The sequence below is a fragment of the Odocoileus virginianus genome, chromosome 6 (genome assembly GCF_023699985.2).
Source record: "Odocoileus virginianus isolate 20LAN1187 ecotype Illinois chromosome 6, Ovbor_1.2, whole genome shotgun sequence".
NCBI classification, from domain to species: domain Eukaryota; kingdom Metazoa; phylum Chordata; class Mammalia; order Artiodactyla; family Cervidae; genus Odocoileus; species Odocoileus virginianus.
This window is the reverse complement of record NC_069679.1, coordinates 4,183,673-4,205,704: the sequence shown is the minus strand read 5'-3', so window position 1 is coordinate 4,205,704 and position 22,032 is coordinate 4,183,673. Positions and strand designations below refer to the sequence as shown.

At 43.4% G+C, this 22,032-nt stretch overlaps 1 protein-coding gene across 2 annotated transcripts in view; it reads right to left on the bottom strand.

Annotated features, from left to right (window-relative positions):
• CMYA5 (cardiomyopathy associated 5) overlaps positions 1–21,768 on the bottom strand; it is a 97,896-nt gene extending 76,128 nt beyond the window's left edge. Inside the window, exon 1 of one of the 2 annotated variants that reach the window (XR_011488125.1) lies at positions 21,588–21,768. Coding sequence is in view for 1 of the 2 variants with exons in the window: in XM_070468607.1 (XP_070324708.1) it covers positions 21,588–21,736 (149 nt within the window). In the remaining variant the exon portion in view is untranslated. The remainder of the gene's footprint in view (positions 1–21,587) is intronic. The other variant, XM_070468607.1, reaches the window with a different exon arrangement.
• Positions 21,769–22,032: the final 264 nt, after the last annotated feature.

Sequence of the window (22,032 nt, the reverse complement as noted above, 5' to 3'; positions counted from 1 at the left end):
AAAATTCATCCACTAAATTCTCCATTATTTTAGAAAACAAAGGACAAAAGATGCCAGGTCTAGAGAACCAAAATAAATGACCTATGGTGTGACAGGGCTAGTTCACAGCTTAGTGCCTATTTCAGAGCAAAACGTGAGCAAGTGAATTATTTGTGGTCTTGGGAACTCCTCAATGGTGGGAGTTCATTAGTGGCACCATTGACATTTTTGGGGTACATGTGTTGGGGGGCTAGCCTGTGTGCTGAGGATGTGTAGCGGTATCCCTGGCCTCTACCTACTAGATGCCAATAGTATCCCACCTCTAATTTCGACAACCAAAAATGTCTTCAGAATGACACTAGTTGAGAACCACTGGTATAGGCAGACCTAAGAGTGAAACAGAAAATAAATAATCAACTACAGGCAACACTAACCTTGGCTGAGGATATAAAGGAAAAACCATGGAGGTTAAGAACATTCCATATTCTGGGATTCCCAGCTGAGGAGTTAAATACAGGTTTAGCTCTTTAGCACTAGAATTCTTCAACAGCTACTGAGTATTAGCACAGAACAGAAACTGTGCCCCACCAGCCACTGCTGTCAGATTCATGTGAGGGTTGAGTGGTGGTTACTAAGAGACAGAGCACTTCATCTGAATAGAATATGTCAGGCTGAGATCTTTTTAAAATAAACCAGTGAGTCAGGACAGACTTCTCCCCTGCTGTTCGGCAGACATTTTTTTTTTACTACAATTATAACTCCATAAAAGCACAGAGGATGACAGCTAATTGGTCCAATAAGTAGGAAAAGCTGGTCACGTTTCCTCATTTCCTTAGTGATCCTTCTGAAATTTTTCTTAAGTTTGCGACAGAGCAAGAACCATTAGATTGTGGCCTTGAAAATAAAAGTAATACATGTAAAAATAAAACTCAGCTCCTCTATTAAATGAAATGAGGGTTTGTCCACAGGCCTAGCATATAATGGCAATATTTTTCTTTTCTCTGTTGTTTTCTTAAAAGGAAGTAACAGTAATAAAATACACAAAAGCCTCACTCCAGCAGATGCTAGTGAGACACATTACTTTGCCGACAAAGGTCCGTCTAGTCAAAGCTATGGATTTTCCAGTAGTCATGTGTGGATGTGAGAGTTGGACTATAAAGAAAGCTGAGCACCAAAGAACTGATGCTTTTGAACTGTGGTGCTGGAGAAGACTCTTGAGAGTCCCTTGGACTGCAAGGAGATCAAACCAATCCATCCTAAAGGAAATCAACCCTGAATATTCATCAGAAGGACTGTTGCTGAAGCTGAAGCTCCAATACTTTGGCCACCTGATGCAAAGAACTGACTTATTGGGAGAGACTCTGACACTGGGAAAGACTGAAGGCAGGAGGAGAAGGGGACAACAGAGAATGAGATGGTTGGATGGCATCACCGACTCAATGGACATGAGTTTGAGCAAGTTCTGGGAGTTGGTGATGGACAGCGAAGCCTGGCATGATGCAGTCCATGGGGTCACAAAGAGTCAGACACGACTGAGCGACTGAACTGAACTGAAGTGAGATGAGCAGGACTAGGTAAAAATCCTCCCAGCTCTGGAGGTTCCAGGGAAGAAGACTTCTGCCCGTGTCAGCAGAGAGGCTTTGCAGCCAGTAGGCTGGCTGTCCTGGAGCTGTGTGGATGAATCTCACAGAGCTACACTCCCAGAAGCATCTGGAGGGTGCCTAGCACCCAAGGACAGACCATCATAAACAATACTATGTGCTGCCTGTAGTGAAAGTCGCTCAGTCGTGTCTGACTCTTTGCGACCCCATGGACTATACAGTCCATGGAATTCTCCAGGCCAGAACACTGGAGTGGGTAGCCCATCTCTTCTCCAGGGGGTCTTCCCAACCCAGGGATCAAACCCAGGTCCCCCACATTGCAGGCGGGTTCTTTACCAGCTGAGCCACCAGACACCAGAGGAGCACAAGAGGGAGGCGGGAGAGCAGCCAGACCAGAGCACTGACTCCGCGACAGCCACGCACCTCCTCTTTAACTCCCGCGGCTCCTCCGTGGGCTTCTGGCCTAGTCCCCCAACTGATGCTGCCAACAATTCCTCAGGAAAATTAGTCATGACATTACAGTTAAGGACAAATCTTCAGACACTTTCTGCTAGTTTCCGCAAGTGTGGTATTAGGGAGTCTGTTCTTTCATGCACAAAGAAAATGTTTAGAAAATGTTTCAATCTCCATTTTTCTTTATTCTCAAATCAATGATCTATAAAGGCTGTGTGGGATGCTTTACCTGTTTTAAAAATGCATTTTTAATTTCCTTCTCCAGTGCAGCCTTAACACCGGAGAACTGCAATCTGAAAGATTCAGCTCTCAAGAACACAGTTTATGAAATCTGCTCATAAAATCTACCTTGATAACTAAACTTTGTGTCTCTCCTTTTCAAGTTTCCAAGCAATTATCTGGGCATTCTACATTCTTACACTCTTCTCCTTTTAGTGGTAATTACACTTTAATAAACTCTGTCATATTAGGTTGGCGGTAGGGTACCTGGTTCCCAGAAAGTGGAAAACACGTCAGCAACAGCCTGATGAGAACTGGGAGGTGAAGACCTGTCTGACAGTCTCGTCATCGGGCTCAAACACCACCATGAGGAAGAAATAAGGAGCCTTTCACATACACCAAAATGTGGATGGTAAGACCAACACCATATACAGAGTGAAGTAAGTCAGAAAAACAAATATCCTATATTAACACATATTTATATGGAATCTAGAAAAATGGTACTGATGAATCTATTTGCAAGACAGGAATAGAGTTGAAGACACAGAGAATGAACTTGTGGACACCGGGGGCCGGAGAGGGTGGGACGAACTGAGAGTGGCATTGACATATATACACTACCATGTGTAAACCAGGTAACTAGGGGGAAGGTGCAGTGTATCAGAGGGGGTCCACCCTGGCGCTCTGGGATGACCCTGAGCTCTGGGGCAGGGTGGGAGGTGGGGGGGAGGTTGAGGACGGAGGGGACTGTGTACACCTGTGGCTGACTCATGTCGATATATGGAAGGAACCTACACAACATTGTAACGCAATTATCCTCCAATTAAAAAAAAAACCAACCCATAAAAGGAAGTCTCTCAAATTCCAGAGGGAAAAATTGAATACGATTCCTGTTGATACATATTCTACATTCTCACAAGAGAATTAAAGTGGAAAATGCAAACGTCTTAGGGTTACATGGAGAACAAGTTTGACCTTGAGGATGCTCTGAAATGGAACACACTTTGAGGACCACTGTCATGGAGCCTCCTAGTTAATGGTTAAGCTAGCATTCCACCACAGGATATAATACTTTATCCAACACCATGTCATTGAACATTTGGACTGTTTCCGAGTCTCTGCCATCACAAAAGAAGCTATAACAAACACTCTAATGGACAGCCCCTTCTGCACATTTGTTTCCTTAGTGCTAACACCTCAGGAAGTAGAATTTGAGAATCAAAACCAGTTATTTTTTCAGACTTTTTATACACATTGCCGGTGTTCCCTCCAGAAAGGTTTATTATTTTGCATCCCTATCAACACTGCGGACCATGTGAATCCCATCCTGAGGGCTGTTTTTAGAAAATCAAAATGTGACTGAGTTGGCTGTTAGCAAGCTCCCTCTTAGATGAAAGATAATACTTGAGATTTCTTGGAATTCTCTGCTCACAGACTACTTCTCTGATGATTCTACTGCGGTGTTATTTATTGCCACTTTGAATTAGTACATTAGTATTCGCATGTAATACTTCTACTTGACAATAGGTTTCTTGAGACAGAAGCCACGCCGCATTATCACCGAATACACCACAGTGCCACACACACGGGGCAGAGACTGTACTGGGCAATCGTGGAGAGAATGCTTTTCACCTCAGCACACAGACCTGGGCTTAAATTGTGGCCTCCCCACTTACGAGCTGTGTGACTGGGGCAGATGACTTCCCTGTCCTTCCCTGAGCTTGAAGGTCATCATGGTAACAGGGAGACTCACGTGCACTTCATAAGGCAGCTGTGTTGAAACGCTATGTGTAAAACAGATTAGACCACACCAGGCAAAAACAGACGTTCCATACGCTTGTTCTCTTCCTTTCCCTTTCCAATGTTGAATTAACCTTGTGAAATCCAAACTTCGAGGAGCTGCACATTCACTTTGATTTCTGAATAAGGCTAAAATTAAGACAGACAGACGGCAGCTCGTTAACAATGATTACCTCTGGAAAGTGTAACTAAGCAAAACTGACGCGCTTGCTAATTATCCTCCCCTGCATCACTCAATCGCTACCCGGTCTCTGAGTCAGTCAAGACCTGGAAGCGTGTACAAGACCGAAGGCAGATCACACCCAGCCCCTAAACAAAACAGAAATGTAAAAGGAAATCCTTTTTAGTGCCAGAATGCTACTTCTCTGATCACACCCAAACCTGACTTTGGAGAAAAGCCATTAACAAAGTTATGCTGAAAGAGCTGGGCCAACTGTGCATCTCGGTGACTGTGGGGACGTCACCCCAAGACCTCTTCTGGTCCAAAGCTGACACTTACTGCAGTGGGGCTTTAGGACTAGAATATGTTAATGTGACCTTGACATGTATCCAAATACGAACAAGAAAGCTTTGACATTTTCTCATAACCTGATTAGGGAAATTGAGAAAAGACCCTGGTGAGTGCAGGTGCAGTCCAGGTTGAAGTTCACTCCTGGTTTTACCTCAAAATTTAAACAAAGCACAAGTCAAGGAGAGTTATTTGTGCATCTGGGCATGCACCCTAACTAAGGTGTGGGGTAAGGAGTGTTCTCTGGGGGACAAGCATTGCTAGAGATGGCAGTACCAACCCAAGAGAATATTCAAGCCAAGAGGTCCTGACAATTTATACTGAAGGGAGGGAAGGGGAACTGACACTTGTTCACGCTCTGCTCTGTTCCAGGCCCGTGTGATTTCCCTTTGCGTTTATATTCTCATTTATCCCATCCCCACACACACTTACATTGTAGAGTCTGAGGCTCAAAGAGGTCGAGTGGTTCTCAGCAGTATATTCTGGAGAACTATGCGTGCTCCGGCATTAACAACGCCAGGGGAGACACAGAGAAACTCTGAGTCTCTGATGCTTGAGGTCAAACTGAGATCGTTCAAGAGCTTTTCGTACCAGTACCTGAATGCTATTGCTGAGGCTGCTAAGTCACTTCAGTTGTGTCTGACTCTGTGTGACCCCACAGACAGCAGCCCACCAGGCTCGTCTGTCCACAGGATTCTCCAGGCAAGAATACTGGAGTGGGTTGCCATTTCCTTCTCCCAGTACCTGAATCGTATATGCTAAAGTTGGTGTTAGTTCATCACAAACCTCTCTTCAGGTATATAACTCTATGTTCGGTAGACCTTAAAGTACTGGCAATGGGAAGACATGTGGATAGGAAGGATTATTGTCTTTAGATCTGAGATGCATTTAAAAAAAATATGCTGGTGGTCATGATACACCAATGACAGCTTTGGGTTTCAGTAGTATGGCTATCAATATTCAAAGGAGTCCTGATGGTGAGAAAAGAGTATTTCTGGGACTGTGGGTCAGGACTCCACCTTTACAGGTTTTTCCGACCAGCCCTGAGGAAGAGCACACGTGTAGCCAAGGTCTGTAGGGGGAAAAGGCTGTTAGAAGTGCTAAGAGGTGAGGGACTATCAGGTTAAGAAGCAAACGCCCTCAAGCTAGCTTAAATAGAAGGGGTTTATCTTTAGCAGACAGAGATGTGTCATGAAGTTGCAGGGCGGGCAGGAGAGGTGTCCAGGCCTCATAAGGAAGAGGAGACAGGAAAGCCAGCAGGAACCAAGGGAACTCCTGGTGTCTCTGTCTCTGTGTGTGTGTCTCCCTCCCCGTTAGGACAGCTGCTTCTGTCTGGCTCAACACAGCTGCCACCAAACGGCTGCAGCAGGTCCAGGGTCTACAGGGTAATCTTGGAGTTCTTAATTCCTTGTAACAGACAGCTCCTCCCCACGGAGATTAGGAGATACACCAAAAACAAGAGCAGAGGCTCCTGGCTTTCTGAAAATGTGTTTCACTGCTTCTGCTCTTCCCATCTCTAGATCCCAGAGAACAAAGAGACAGGGATGGGGAAACTGACGCGATCTCCCCGCTGGCTGCTGGCCTGGCCTGCCTTGATGAGGGACGGAGCCCTCATGGGTAACAAACGCTCTCAAACAGCTTTCGCTGTCCGACAGATGGGTAGACGACAAGCTGTGAAAGTGAAGTCCAAGTGTTAGTCGCTCAGTTGTGTCTGACTCTTTGCGACCCCATGGACTGTAGCCCACCAGGCTCCCCTGTCCATGGCATTCTCCAGGCAAGAATACTGGAGTGTGTAGCCATTTCCTTCTCCAGGGGAGCTTCCCAACCCAGGGATCAAACCCGGGTCTCCTGCATTGCAGGCGGTTTCTTTACCATCTGAGCCACCAGGGGAGCACAGATTGGAGACAATAAGGCGTACTCACAGAATTCTGAGTCAGTCGTTCTTTGTGGGTGCTCTATTTTGGGTGGATTGTTTTAAGGTTTTAGAAACTCATTGGGGTGATCCTGTATTCAGAGACCTAGCCTTCCTCTCTGTAAAGGGTCTCCTCAAAATCCATCCTCTATACAGAAGTCCTTCCTCATCTACAGTCTCCCTTTCTTTGTTTCAGCTACCCACAGTCACTGATGGTCCAAAAACATCAAAAGGAAAATTTCAGAATTGAGTTTCCAACTGCATACCATTCAGAGCAGGATGATCAAATTTTGCAGCACCCCACTCCATCCCACCCCACGCAGACATCATTTGCTCCTGATGCCCAACCGCCAACATCACCCCAGCTCCATGACCCAGGACCACCCAAAGCTGATGATGCTCCTTCTGACATATTGTCGGGTCTAGAGTAGCCTCCATCACTGTGTCACAGCATCTACATCCCTTTGTCTCACGTCACAGGCACTTTACCATCTCACAGGACCACAAGAAGAGTGAATGTAATGCAGTGAGATACTTTGAGACTGCCACCCCCAGAGAGTCCATGAGCCCCAGCGAAAGATCCTGACGGGCGCTATGGAGATCCCTCAGGCCACGACACAGCCTGACACAGCCAAATAAGGGAATACGCTTGTTTTTAAAAAAGGTATTTTGAGAAAGAGATCACATTCACACAACTTATTACAGTATGTTGTTGTAAATGTTCTATTTGTGTTATTAGTTATTGTTAATCTCTTACTGTGCCAAATTTATAAATTATATGTGTATATAGAAAAAAACATAGCATGTAATAGGGTTCAGTACTATCTGTGATTTCAGGGAACCACTGTGGGGCATGGAAAATATCCCCTGTGTACAAGAATGGACTACTATACTGTGGCTCCCTGCCCCGACAGATAGCTTTATTTATTTAGCATTAAATATCCTTTTTTTTTCTGCATACCATCCCAGACACCAAATTATGCTTAGCAATTTTAGCTAATGTTCTTCTTGGACAGCTTACAAACATACATTTAAAATCTTTCTTTTTGACTAACAGAAAAATAAACTAATAATCTTCAAAAACATAACAACCAATATTCTATGACAAAATATTATTTAAAAGATCAAAATAACATCGAATAGACCTCCAAAAAAGTTGAGACCTGTCTTCAAACCCTTCTCTTCAAAAACAAGCTAAACAGAATCTGTGTCTCCATTTCTAAATTACCAGAAAAGAGAATCTGACATTACTTGAGTCTCATTTCTCCCCCTGACCAGTATCAGAGTAGCCCATCTTGTGAGTTGGAACACAACTGTCCAGAGGAGGACACCTAGAAGTCAGTCCTTCTAAATTAATTAGAAGGCAATTAATTTTCTGATAATAGTAAACAGATAGTTAACAGACTTTAATAGGGCTTTGAGACCCCAAAGTAGAGCCTAAATGATAGACACGTTTGCTTTTATCATAAAATGGAAACTTAAAGCTAGAATAAACAGGGGTAGTCAGATTCAGCCGATATTGAATGGAAAAACGTCAGTTCAGTTCAGTTCAGTCATTCAGTCATGTCCGACTCTTTGCAACCCCATGGACTACAGCATGCCAGTCTTCCCTGTCCATCACCAACTCCCAGAGTTTATTCAAACTCATGTCCATTGAATTGGTGATGCCGTCCAACCATCTCATCCTCTGTTGTCCCCTTCTCCTCCTGCCCTCAATCTTTCCCAGCATCAGGGTCTTTTCAAATGAGTCAGCTCTTCACATCAGGTGGCTAAAGTACTGGAGTTTCAGCTTCAGCATCAGCCCTTCCAATGAATATTCAGGACTGATTTCCCTTAGGATGGACTCTATATAGTCAGCAAAATCAAGACCGAGAGCTGACTGAGGCTCAGATCATGAACTCCTTATTGCCAAATTCAGACTTAAATTGAGGAAAGTAGGGAAAACCACTAGATCATTCAGATAATGACCTAAATCAAACCCTTACGACTATACAGTGGAAAGTGAGAAATAGATTTAAGGGACTAGGTCTGATAGAGTGCCTGAAGAATTATGGACAGAGGTTCATGGCATTGTACAGGAGACAGGGATCAAGACCATCCCCAAGAAAAAAGAAATGCAGAGGTGAGAGCTGGGGCCATATCGAGCTGCTGGGATGGAAGCAGCAACAGTACAAACCATGACATCTAGTGCCCAACAGTAATGGCAACTGCTTCCTTACCAGAAAACTGTTTTAAAACAAACAACAGCTTTATTGTGATAAAATTCACATACCATACAATTCACCCACTTAAAGAGTGTAATTCATTGGCTTTAGTATATTTACAGAGTTGTGCAACCATAGCTACAATCAAGTTTAAACATTTACATTACCTTAAAATTAACCCCACATCCCTTAAGTATCATCCTATAATTCCTCCCTGATCTCCCTCTATGGAACCGCTAACCTACTTTATGTCTCCAAAGATTTGCCTATTCTGGACATTTCACATAAATGGAAATATGCAATCTGTGATCCTTTGTGTCTGCCTCCTTTCACATACATACGGTTTTCAAAGTTCATTGTTCCATGTTTTATCAAAACTCAGTATTTTATTCCTTTTTATGGTTGAATAACATTCCATTGATGAATATACCACATTTTCTTTATTCATTCAATAGTTAATGAACATTTCAGGTATTTGCACTTTTTGACCATTATGAATCTGCTGCTAGGAGCACTTATGTACAAGTTTTTATGTGGACATATGTGTCCTCTTCATATTTATCTAGAAGTGGAATTGCTGGGTCATATGGTAAGTCTACGTGTAACTGTTTGAGGAACTGCCAGATTGTTTTCCAAAGCAGGTGCACCATGTTGCATTATGCATTTTGCAACAGTAGTATATGGGGATTCTGATTTTTCCATATTCTCATCAACACTTGTTATTATTTATCTTTTTGATTACAGTCACTCAAGCAGGTATGAAGGAGTACCTTACTGTGGTTCTGATTTGTATTTCCCTGATAGCTAATGATGGTGAGCATCTTTCCATGTGCTTATTTGTATATCTTCCTTGGAGAACTGTTGATTCAGATCCTTTGCCCATTTTTAAGCTGGATTATTTGTCTTTTTTATAATTATGTTGTATAGTTCACTGGATCAGTTTTAAGGCATGTTTTATAGGTCGTTCCTGAATACCTAAACCTACTTTTCCATAGTTCTTATGATTCTGTGAGCTACCAATATTCTTCGAATAAAACCATTTTCTCCTTAAATCTGTCACAGGTAATTTCTATTGCAACTGAAAACCCTGATTGACAGACTCTGGAACCCAAGGCAGCACCCTCACCTAGAGAAAATCACTTACTTAAGGCTCTGCTTACGTAAGGCACTTGTTCAGTGGCAGTATTGTTACTAAAGCTTGGGTTTCTGAATTCATGATTTTAAATTCTTAAACTATGCAAACTCAGTTCCACGGCAATTTAGGGGATTGACAAGTGGAAATTTTAGCAGGCTGAGCAGCAAGTAGGAACTGGAGCAAAGAGAAACAGAATCACCTTAAGAAGTGGCTGCCGTTTCTTGCCATTTTCCTCCAAGATAAAGTAGGTTGTTGAATACTGTAAGTTATTCAGATGATAAGGCCCTGACTGATGCTGGCAGTCCTCTGCCTTGGTCCTGCATCTCCCGGTCAACAATCCAGGGATTCCATGAGGATTTTCCTTCAAAGCATCAAATATGTAAATAAAATAAGAGTCCTGATTCTATCAGCCTGAAACAGGAGAGAAGAGGGCAGGGCACAATCTTTAAAAGAATGACATAGCCCTTGAGGATGCAACATAAACTGGTTATACCCAACCAGGTCCAAGATGGAGAAAGATTCGACTCCCAGTAGATCTTAAGCCTCATTATATGCTCATTGTAATACATTAACACATTAAAAGACATACTCATCAATGCCATGGCAGTTTCAAGGCTGACCATAAAAGGCCAAAGAGTGGATGGTGGCCCAAATCCTGGAAATCTCCACCCCTTCTCCCAGATAGCTAGAATAATCCTCCCACTCATTAGCCTGTGAAATTATCCAACCCCAAAAAACCAACCACCCCATATCTCACCTTTGAGATGCACTGCATTCTGTCTACGGACTGTGTATCTCTAAATGAATCTACTTCTTACCTGTCACTTTGTGTCTCAATGAATTCCTTCTGCACCTGAACTTCAGCAAGTCCTGAGACCAAGTGTGTGATTTCAGTGAAAGACAGGGGTTCAAATCCCAGTCTGAGTTTTGGCTGGGCTTGAGTCCCGACCCACAGGTTCAAGCCCCAATGTGAGTTGCACAGTTTTAGGCCAACTGAACTACACATTTGACTATCAGGCAATTTTAGTCCAGATATCAACACTGCTAACTTTGTGTATGCTTTCTCCCCATCCCCATGCCTCTCTTGTATCCTGGAGTCTCTAAGGAGTCAAGGGAATAAGAGTATCACTCTCTCTCAGGGCCGCAAGTGGTCTGAGGCTGCGCGTCTGGAGGACACTGCCTTCTGCAGCCATGCCGTCAGCTCTGTCCTCTGAGCAGGACAGACGGGGCGCAGCCACAGTGCCAGTCCGCATACAGTGCCCCCTCACTCCTCTTCTAAGCACTCACTTCCCCTTCCTGGCCCCTCTCTTCCCAGGAGAGTCTCTTAGAGTCTACACGTGAAGGGGTTTGTCCCGAAGGGAATTCAACCTAAAATAGATGCTATCAACTTTCTCAAAGACATTTGCATTTCTACACCATTAACCTCTCCTATTGACTTTCATTTTCCAAATTCAAAGCCCACTCTCATTTCTCATTCTCCATGACCCTGTTTTGGCACCTAAGAACAAGATGCTCAACACCTACAGGATATCCATCTGAGAGGAGGAAACCTGAGATCCTGGAGTAAAACATTTTGTTGTGCAAACCACTCGCCTAACACCATTTCCTAAGCACCTGCTGTGTGCCTGACACTTTGCTCTAGCTGCTGGAAAGGCAGCAAAGAGAAGCAAAACCCCTGCCCTCAAGTAGTTTCCACTCTAGTGGTAGTAAAAACCAACAAATACACAAAAAGTTACCACTCAGATAGTGATAGGTGCCATGAAGAGGCATGTGAAATAGTGAATGATGGGATGGCAAAAGATGTGAAGACAGCCCGCTAGGCAGGCTGTCTAGCGTGCTGCCTCTTTAAGACAGGGGCATTTGCGCTGAAGTGGATTTGGGAAAGAAGGGTCCCAGGAAGAGAAAACAGCAAGTTCCAGGATGCAGGAACAGGCTGAGGACAGCACACAGGCGGTTCAGAAAGAAGCCAACGTGGCTGGAATGCAGTGAACATAGAGGAAAGGTACAAGATGAGCCAGAAGTAAGCAGGTCAGGTAGGCCTTGGAAGCTACAGGGTTCCAAGAGAGGTTATCTTGCCCCAAGTCACATGGTTGATAAATGGCAGAGCCAGAATGTAAACCAGGTCTTTTCAACCATATCAAGTGTCTTGCATTGTAATCTGGGTTATGCCCAAAATGGTGCTGGATGAAGAGACAAGTTACTGAAGTCCTTCATGGAGATCCCAAAACTCTAAGAAAAAACAGACTGCTGTCTCACTCTCTCTCCTCATTCTGTCTTGAAAAAAAAAAATACTAGATATGAAAATTTCAGAGTGTATCATGCTAAATCAAATACAAATTCTGTCTTTTAAACAAAGAATCTGAATTTTATAGATATTATAAGTAAACATTTATTAAACATTTATCATATGATCCCAGGGAGCATGCAGCAAAGTTATTTTGGTGTTGCTATGTCTGACCTTATGAAAATTCAAGCACACAGGATTGCCTAACATCTATTTTTAAACGTAAGTCCTACTCTCCCTATTACATATTAGGAAACTTAATATAGCTGAGGTGCTAGTTAGGATTAGCTACTACATAGATTATCTGGGACTTTCATGCTTTGCTTTTAAAAGGAGAAATAAATTGAAATAAATATTTTTAAAAAGTAAATTTTTTACACTAATTAAAAAAGAAATTGGCGAATACAAACAGATGTGTGTACAGTCTTGAGATGAGCACTGAACTCAAGAGAGTTCCAGCACTGGCTCTGCCAATAGACTAGGGTCATAATCCTAGTATACTTATTAGCCATCTGACATTAGGTAAATTACTCAAAATTTCTCAATTTCCCTTTTCTCTTCCATCAAATGGGGGTGAAAACAATACCTCTATCATAGAGCTACTGTGGAAACAACCCACACTAACAAGTGACCATGCATGGAACAGACTATCTATTCCTTGAGTTGATGTTGGTTTCCCTTCCTTCTCTGGGTCTCTTGTTCATTCATCAGAAGCATAAACAGGTCAGGGGAATGGTGCTAAAGTCATGTCTAGCATAAGTATCCTCAGCAGCCAGGCTTTCCTGCAGTATTCGGGCCACAAGGCAATGACACCTTCTGCTACAGGCAGATAGAGAAGTTGCTAGCAAGATGACTTGGAGACAGACAGAAAACTCCCAGGGCAATGAGCAAGGAGGCTTCAGAGACTAGGACTTGAAGGACCAGTATCCTATCAGAATCCTGCCTCTGCTCTCCAGGCCCAATTCATTTTACCAACACATCCACTTGTGAAAGTATTTGTTTAACGTCTGCCCTCTCCAGAGACCAAATTCTAAAGGTTAGGAACTCTGTTTTCTTCCAGTTGTTGTCATTGTTGTTGTTGTTGAGTCACCAAGTCATGTCTGACTCTCTGTACCCCATGGACTGCAGCTCACCAGGCTTCCTGGAGCTTCACTACCTCCCTGAGTTTGCTCAGATCCGAGTTTTCTCAGATGCATGTCCACTGAGTCAGTGATGCCTTCCAACCATCTCATCCTAAGTCATCCCCTACTTCTCCTGGCTTTAATCTTCCCCAGAATCAGGGTCTTTTCAGATGAGTCAGTTCTTCACATCTGGTGGACAAAGTATTGGAGTTTCAGCTTTAGCATCAGTCCCTCCAATGAATATTCAGTGTTTATTTCCTTTAGGAGTGACTGGTTTGATCTCCTTGTCGTCCAAGGGACTCTCAACAGTCTTCTCCAAAACCATTCCAGGTCTAATTTACTTTGGTTTGCATACAGTAGGCCCTCAAAAATTATTTGTTGAAAGAATTTGCCTTTTCTTATAGTAAATACATTTCTGAAATTCAAGGTGCCTCAAATTTGGCAAAGCTACACTGTGGCATTGCTGCTCCTGCATCCATTTTGTTCCAAGTGGCCTGAAGGGGCCTTAAACTGATAACAACCTCCTCATGCAAGAACATGCCCTGGAGACAGTCCTCAGAGTAAATTTCTGATGTGACTTTCCCAACAGTTCTTGTGATCAATCATCACCCCCTCCTTCCAGGGCCTTCTCCTTATGCACACCTCAGAAAAGACCCCTGTGAAGTTAACCAAAATCCCATTCATTTTGGTTTAAATTCACAGCTCCAACCTTAGCCCAAGAACCCAAACCATTCTACCCAAACCACAAAGGCATGTACCTCGGATTCTGCCTCTCTCTCTACCGTGACCTCCCCATGTGGTCCCTTGAGGTATGCCATGCACTTCCTCCACAACTTGTGGGTAGTAAACTTCTCTAGTTTGATTTCTCTTGCAGTTTTTTTGCTGAACTGCTGCTCACCATCCAGCACTGTATATTCCACTTAATAAATGTCAATTTTACAAATTCATAACAAGAGGAAATTGATTTCATTTACAACTCAACAATTTTAAGTGCCTTAGTGAACTCAGCCAATAAGAAGAAATTTGTGATCAATGAAACTTTCTGCTTAGCTGTGGATTTTTTTTTTTTTTTTTTTGTAAAAAGAAGTTTACCCAAACTAAGAAAACATAGTAGTGGCTCCATGAGAGGGCTTTGAGTGTTTAGAGTTTGGCAGCATCAATTAATCTTCCCATATATCTTAAGACTTTATCAGACCAGGACGTGGAATTTTGCAACTGAGTACATTTCAGTTGCCTTAATAGAGGACTTTTCTCTGGGCAAAGAGTAAAGCCTATTCTTATCCGTCCATCTATGATCCGGCTCAAGGGTTAGTCTAGGGGAGGCTTCCCAACAAGTCACAGAAGGGGGAAATGATAACCGCAGACATCCTAATTGAACAATCCTTGGTACTTATCACTGTCCCCTCCAAGCTATTGTGTTTCCAGAGTCCCTGGCTGTTGTCAATTGAAAAATGACTGGTCAGCAAGTAATGAAAGTCTACCTAATCTAACAGGTTCAACAGCCTACCTAAATGTGTTTCTTGAGGGAGTCTGGATGACTTGCATTCACCTACTCATCCATTTACTCATTTATTCATAATGTTAACTCATTAATTCAACAAACATTCCCAGTCCTGAAGATCCTGAATGATTCTGGATGAAAAAAAGAAAGCTGAGACAGAGGAGGAATTAGCACAAGAGCTAGAACCAGGAACTAAAGGATATATAATCACACATTGTGTCTGGAATATCTTCCCGCCTAGCTTCAGTATTGCCTGGGCAGAATCTTTCTACATGTCACTGTAAGAAGAATAGATGTCTTTTCTCTATTCATTTGTTAATGTCCTTAGTGTAGTGCTTATGCCATTGTGTTGGAATTAACTGCTTCTTCTCACCAGGCTGTGAGCTTCTTTGGAAGGAACTGTGCCACCCAATCACTTAGGTCCTTCATGCCGACCACAGGACCAAGCATATAGAATTTGTCATCAAGGAACAGTTCTCTGAGATGTGCTATAAATGTAAAACACACATTTTAAGACTTTGCATATAAAAAATAAAATATCCCATTAATAGTTTTTATATTGGTTACATGTTGAAATGATAATACTTTGGATATTGAGTTAAATAAATATTAAAATTAATTTCACCTTTTTCTTTTTACTTTTTAATACAAATTTAAATTAAAATTTTTAAATTACACATATGGTTCACATTATAGTGATTTTATTATCCAATAGAAATATTAGATTCTGTAAGTTTTGGAATAGGAAGGAAGGGAGATTTGGTTAACTATCTGAAATGAGTAAAGGCTTTCATTGAGTCTAGGTTCGGAATATGCCAGGAATATAAGACACCTTTTTTTTTTTTTCGGGAAAATTCTATCAGTTAATGTGCTACATTTTAGTAGGTTTGCTGTTTCAAAGGAAAAGACACATCCAGCTCTTTCTGTAGTCCCTCATATTGAGTCAAAGTCTCACCAAGGGCATGCAATACCCGTGCAGCCAACACTTAAATAGCTCTTCAATTCCTAGCTCCAAGAGCCTCTGTTTTATCTTCTCTCCTCCCTCAGTCTCTGGCATCCTAAGCAGTCACCCGTCCTGTCTCAGCCCTTTCCACTGACCTCAAAAGAGGGCTGTCTCAAATAACACCCTTGTCAAAACACCTAGGTAAGCACAGCAGTGAGAGACATCATATAAATAGATACATGGCCATAGAGTGCTCCACACTGATAACAAAAACCATTTACAAACTCGCCTCACCTTCCGATTGGTTTGTTTCTTACAGTGATTAATTCAACATAAATGTCACTAATAATTTTAATTCTGTCAGCTTTGCTGACCTTTTTAAACAGGCACTGGCTAAGCTGCAAATGAAGGTCATTTTTACGTTTTAGGTACTGTTTTAGCAAAAATCCTCTGTGCTAAAATACAGAAATAAAATTGACCAACCGAAAAGATCCAAAACAAAAATTCTGAAAAATGTCCAAGTGATTTGTGAAAGAGTTAGTCACTTAGTCGTGTCCAATTCTTTGTGACCCCATGCAATGTAGCGTGCTAGGTTCCTCTGTCCATGAGACTTCCCAGGCTAGAATACTGGAGTAGGTTGCCATCCCCTTCTCCAGGGGATCTTCCTGACCCAGGGATCAAACCTGGGTCTCCTGCATTGCAGGCGGTTTCTTTACCGTCTGAGGCACAAGGGAAGCTCCAGTGATCAGTGAGAAAGACCAAAAGCCAGGCTTTGTCAGACTACAGTCACAAAAATACAAAAATCATGAATGTCTATTTACATACCTCGCTCCACACTGGAGACCATAAACTTCGAACATTTAGTATAGCATTTGGCACACAGCAGGTATTCAGTGAGTATATGAATATATAGAGATGCTTACTATTTAATGGGATAATGCCCTCACTATGTTTTTCTTTTCTGAACTCTGAGTGGTACGGTAGGCAGAACCCAGCTTCCTATTTTACTCAGAACAAAATGTGAAGACCTTACTACGGCCTACAAAGTCCTACATGATTTGCAACCCCACCACCATTTAGACTCATTTCCCATGACTCTCCCCAAGTATATCTACCCCAGCAACCTGACCACCCTGTGTTCCTCAAACAAGCCACAAGCATTCCTGCCCCAGTGCCTCGCACCAGCTCTCCTCTTTGACTAGAATACTCATTCTTCAGTCTCTACTCAAACGTCACCTCCTCACAGAGGCTTTCTTCACCGCCTGATCCAAAATAGCATAACCCTTCTCTGCTATATTTGTCCTCCTATCGCTTAACGCCACCTGACATACTACATATTTGTTTATTTGTTTCCCCAACCTGGAAAGCCACCCCCAGGAGGGCAGGGACTTATTTGGTTCACTTTGCTCACTACTGTATCTTTTGTGCCTGGTAAGTGCCTGGCACATAGTAGAAGTTCAATACATAGTCGTTGAATGAATCAACAAATGAACATTGAAGTCCAGACACCTGGATCTAGTCCTAATTCTGCGGCTAAAAAGTTATGTGACTTCAAATAAATATCCCCTGACACTCAGTTTCTGCGTGTAAAAGGGTTGGTTGGGGAAAGATGTTTCTATAGCCTCTCCTGGCTCTCAAATCCTGCAGGTTTTATAGAGATGCTTTTAACATACAAATTTTGTATGAAGTTTTAGCAATATGAAAATCTTTTTTTCACGCCGACAATCAATAAGCCCTCTGGACACTGCATTATGATTGAGGATGCTGCTACAAAGGCCCAGGATGAAGCCTTCCCCGATCCCCGTAGGCAAGACAGACCCAAGGACTTCCCACCTACTCTGAGGTATTTCATACAGACCTTTCCTTCTTTAAATTTAATTTAACAGTTAATGACGTAATTATGTTCATCTGTTTCTCCACCTAGACTATGACTATCTTGAGGACAGTAACGGAATTTTAGTAATGTTTGTATCCCCATCATGGTTCATGGCTATAAGTAAGCATTCCATGAATGTTTAGCGAATGAATGAATACAGGAAAGCCAAGTGGAATAGGACCATTTCTCATATTGAAAATAGAGATATCTTTCTTCCCTCACTGATGAATCGTGGAGAGAAGGTAGCTTTACTGCCAATGATTCCTCTGAAGGGATGTAAGAAACTACAACTTACTGGGAACCTACTAAAGGCAAAGCACTCTTACACATATCCATATAGTTTATTTAATCCTATGACAACTTTATGAATTAGGAATTATCACTAATGACCCCTTTGCATACATCTGTAAAATTACCCTGTTTTACAGATGAGAAATACGGGGTAGGATAGAGAGGATAGAGAATTTGCCCATGATGGAATGGCAAAACAGAGTTTCCACTTAGGCTTCTCCCTGCCAACAATATTCGTATCACTGAATGATACATCAGAAAGATAACTCTCTGATCCAGTATAAGTACTGGTGTGTGTAATGGTTATCTTTTTTGTACTTTAAAATTAAAGGTGATTTCCCCCCCAGGATTCAAAGGTGGCTATAGATAATTCTATATATTATTCCTGAAAGGACAAAGAAAAGATACACAAGCAGATGATGCTTTGTATCTTTTGAATTTTAAAAAGTGAAGTTTTTTTTTCTGATAATAAAGTGCACTATCTGTTCATTAGAGAAACAACAAAAAATACAGATAAAAACAAAAGTTGAGTTGACATTATCTCATCACTCAGAGACAACCACTACTAACTTTTTTTAACCTTAAGGTTAATAAGTTACCATAACCTTTATTACACTATTTATTATGTTAACCTTTATTAACCCTTTAAGCCTTTTTCCAATACATAATTTACTTTATAGTGAGATTCTAAATTATACAAAATTTTTTTCAAATTCAATATACGTGCTTGCCATAATGTCAGAACTTTCCATAAGTAACATTTTAAAAATGGCTTAACAATTCCACATCAAAAAGATGCCATAATCAATCATTCTGTTATTATTTAAGCTATCTCCATTCAGTTACTTTCCTGTAACTCTCAATTTAAATAAATCTGTTTGCAATTCATCTTCTGCAAATAGTTCTGATCGCTTAAAGAAATGCAAACAATGTTTCCATTCCAGAAAAGAAAAACTTCCACTGTTATTCCAAAAGAGATCTTTCCTTTTCCTCTAATAACCTTTCCATGTTAAAGCTAGTTGGAGCCATTCAAGTTTCCTTATTGCAAGGAACTGTCTCTCCTCCAAAAGAATGAAGGTGGTGGAAGTCCAACAGTGGCTGACAGTAAATAGACCCAGCATTCTCCTGCCTTATACCTCAGTAAATATGTAAAGCCTCGGTTTTCTCACATGTAACAGGACAGTGACCTCACAGTGTGGCTGGGAGGGTTTAAAATGAGAAAACAGGGACTTCCTTGGTGGCCCAGTGGCTGGCACTCTATGGTCCGAGTGCAGGGGGCCGGTGTTCAATCGCTGGTCAGGGAACTAGATCCCAAATGCCGTAACTAAGAGTTCATATGCCACAACTAAAAGCCACAAGTAAAAGATCCCACAGGCCACAACTAAGAGCTAGCACAGCCAAATAGGTGGATTAATTAATTAAAATAAAACATTTTTTAAAATAGCTAAGATAAAATGAGAAAACATATGTAAACATCTAGCACCTAGCCTGATGAAGAGTGAGGGAGCCCTCACTTAATTATAAAACTTTAATGGAGGAGCTGAGAGGAAGACTGTCTCCTTATTCTTGCCATAAATTAGAGAATACTCCAAGCTCTCAATTCTAGTCTCAGAAGAAAGAAGGACTTTAGGCCATATTTGCAAACTCATGCCCACCAAAATGCTTTGGCTTTTGATCACACTGAGGCAGAAGAAATTTAGGAACTCCTAATTCCCAGTTCCTCCTGCCCGACATCTCTCTCCTAAAAGGAGCTACAGCTGCCACTTCCTTACCCCTCAACCCCACTGTGGAGTAACCCCTACACATTTCCTTTCTGCTTCTGCTTCTCTGATCTGAGTCCTTCCCTAACCCAACTTTTCAATCTGCCAGTCAGTCTCATTTCTCAATAATACCACTCAGTTCTCCTAAATCCTGTTCAGAAGTTTACTGATTTCTTGTTACTTACGTCATCAAATCCAAAAATTTTTAAATGGGATGGTTTTCAAGACCTCCACCATCACCTACCTCTTCCCTCATGCTTCCCTCCACTCTACTCCTTCTGTTTGGCCTGGCATCCACCTTACCATCTGTAGTCACACCAGGCTGAAGCTTACTGCAGATAAATCAACTCTTTACCTGAAGATCCTGACCTCTGTCAAAAGGCAACACAACCCCAAAGTGGTACTCTGAACTGCTGTCAGCTGCTCACATTTTAATTATTTGGGGGGGGGGAGGTTGTGTGCATCACAAGGCATGTGGGATCTTGTTCCCTGACCAGGGATCAAACCTGTACCCCCTGCAGTGTAGTCTTAACCACTGGACCACCAGGGAAGTCCCAGCGGCTCACATTTTAGAGTAAACGAGTTTTCAGATTCTCTGCGCGCAAATTTTGGTTGGGCAAGGGTAGGGGGATCCTGGACACCACTAAGGGAAAAGGGCTATCAAGGCTAGGATTGGCAAACGTTCCTTCCCAGTACTGCCCAGGAACCACACGTCCCTCCTGCTCCAATCTCCCACAGATGCCTTCTCTTCTGCGGCTCCTTCCTGCACCTCTGGCCCATTCTCCAGGGCCCACTCATGCCTACCGCTTTGGCAGGCAGTCACAGACCTTCCACAGCACCATGGGCTGTCCTTCCCACCTCTCTCATGTATCTAGCACGTCGTCTCGCGGTCCCCATATTGTTTCCTAACTTCTTCCAGAAAGTCTTTGAGGGCAGGGATTGGGCCTGCTCCCCACTTGGTAAACATGCGACCGACATTCCACATTCCAGACTTATCTGACGGACAGTTCGCCCTCAGCGGCCACTCTGTGGGCGATTTCCGCTCCAGCGCTGCTGGTCTCCGTTGGGGGCACTTTTACCGCTGGGGGACATGGGCTGTCTGCAGTGATGCACAGCCATCTGTCACCTACCAAACCATTTACTGAAATAACAGATTTAGGAAGGGACACGACTAATAAACCAAAAATCAAACAAATGAAAACCCTAAAACGAAAAACAAACAGTAAAATCCCATACTCAGAGAGAACAAGGAAGAATAAAACCAGATTCAAATCAAGAAGAGATGATTCCTACTATTCTCATTTTAGAGGCTACAAGAAAGAAGGCAGGGAGATGGATCTAGAGGGAGACTTATATCTGTATATAGTATTTCCTAATTGTATTCACGTGTGTTGAAATGTTTGAGACCAAAAAATCAAACAACAACAACAACAAAAACAGTATTTAATAGCAGGGGTGACAAAAATTCAAACTTCTTTTCTCCAGAGAATATACGGGCCTTTGTACCAAAACGAAGTCATCTTCTAGCAACTTAGCACTAGACATGCAGGAGAGCTCCAGTCATTCAAAGTTTCCAGAAAAGCCTCCGCCAGCCCCCCACCCCACACCCTCTTCACCTCTAGCCCAGGCTTTAAAGATTGTTCCTAGGCTTTGGGACAAATACAAACGTTTCTGCACAACTGTGCAGTGAGGCAGGCCCCAGGTAAATCCCGGGAATAAACAAGTGCAGCCGGTCCCAAGGAGCGCCTGGGGTGAGGGTTTGGTAACGAAGGAGGAGGGGGTGGGGAGGGATGAACTCGGCGCTGCAGGCGAGCCTGTCACTCCAGCTGACAGCGAGCCCCTTCAAGCTCCTCAGAAGGCAGCGCTCCCAGAGAAGGCGCGCTTAGCTCGAGGGAAGCGAATGCGGGCGCCAAGAGGGGCGGGAGAGTGCGGCGTCGGCCCGCGCCTTGCCTGCCCGCCCCCGGCGGCCGCGCCCCGGGCCCGAGCGAGGGCCCGCGTACCTGGCGTCCGGCTCCGACTCCGACTCCGACTCCACGGCCGTCTCGTCCTCCTCGCCCCCCGACTGCTCCTCGGCGTCCGGCGTCAGGGTCTCCTCTTCGTCGGAGCCGAGGGTGCTCTCCGCGGCGTGGCTGCCGTCGCTGCTCTCCATCGCGCCTGCCGGGCCGGAGCTGGAGCCGGAGCCGCCCGCGCCGCGCCTGCTGTTCTCCCTCTGACGGCGCCTCCGGCCCGGCGCGGCGGCTCGGGTTCCCTCCCGGGGGCGGGTGGGCCCCGCGACTTTAAATAGAAGGCGTCAAGAGGTTTCGCCACCGAGCTGCTGGGCCCGGGCTCGGCTTCTCTCTTCCCCGGCCTCTGCCAGTTTCCCCTGCCCTCCCCACCCCAGTCCAGGCAGCTTCCTGGCGGGCCTTTGGGCAGTCGGCGGGCACCGCTCCGAGGGGCGCGGGCTCT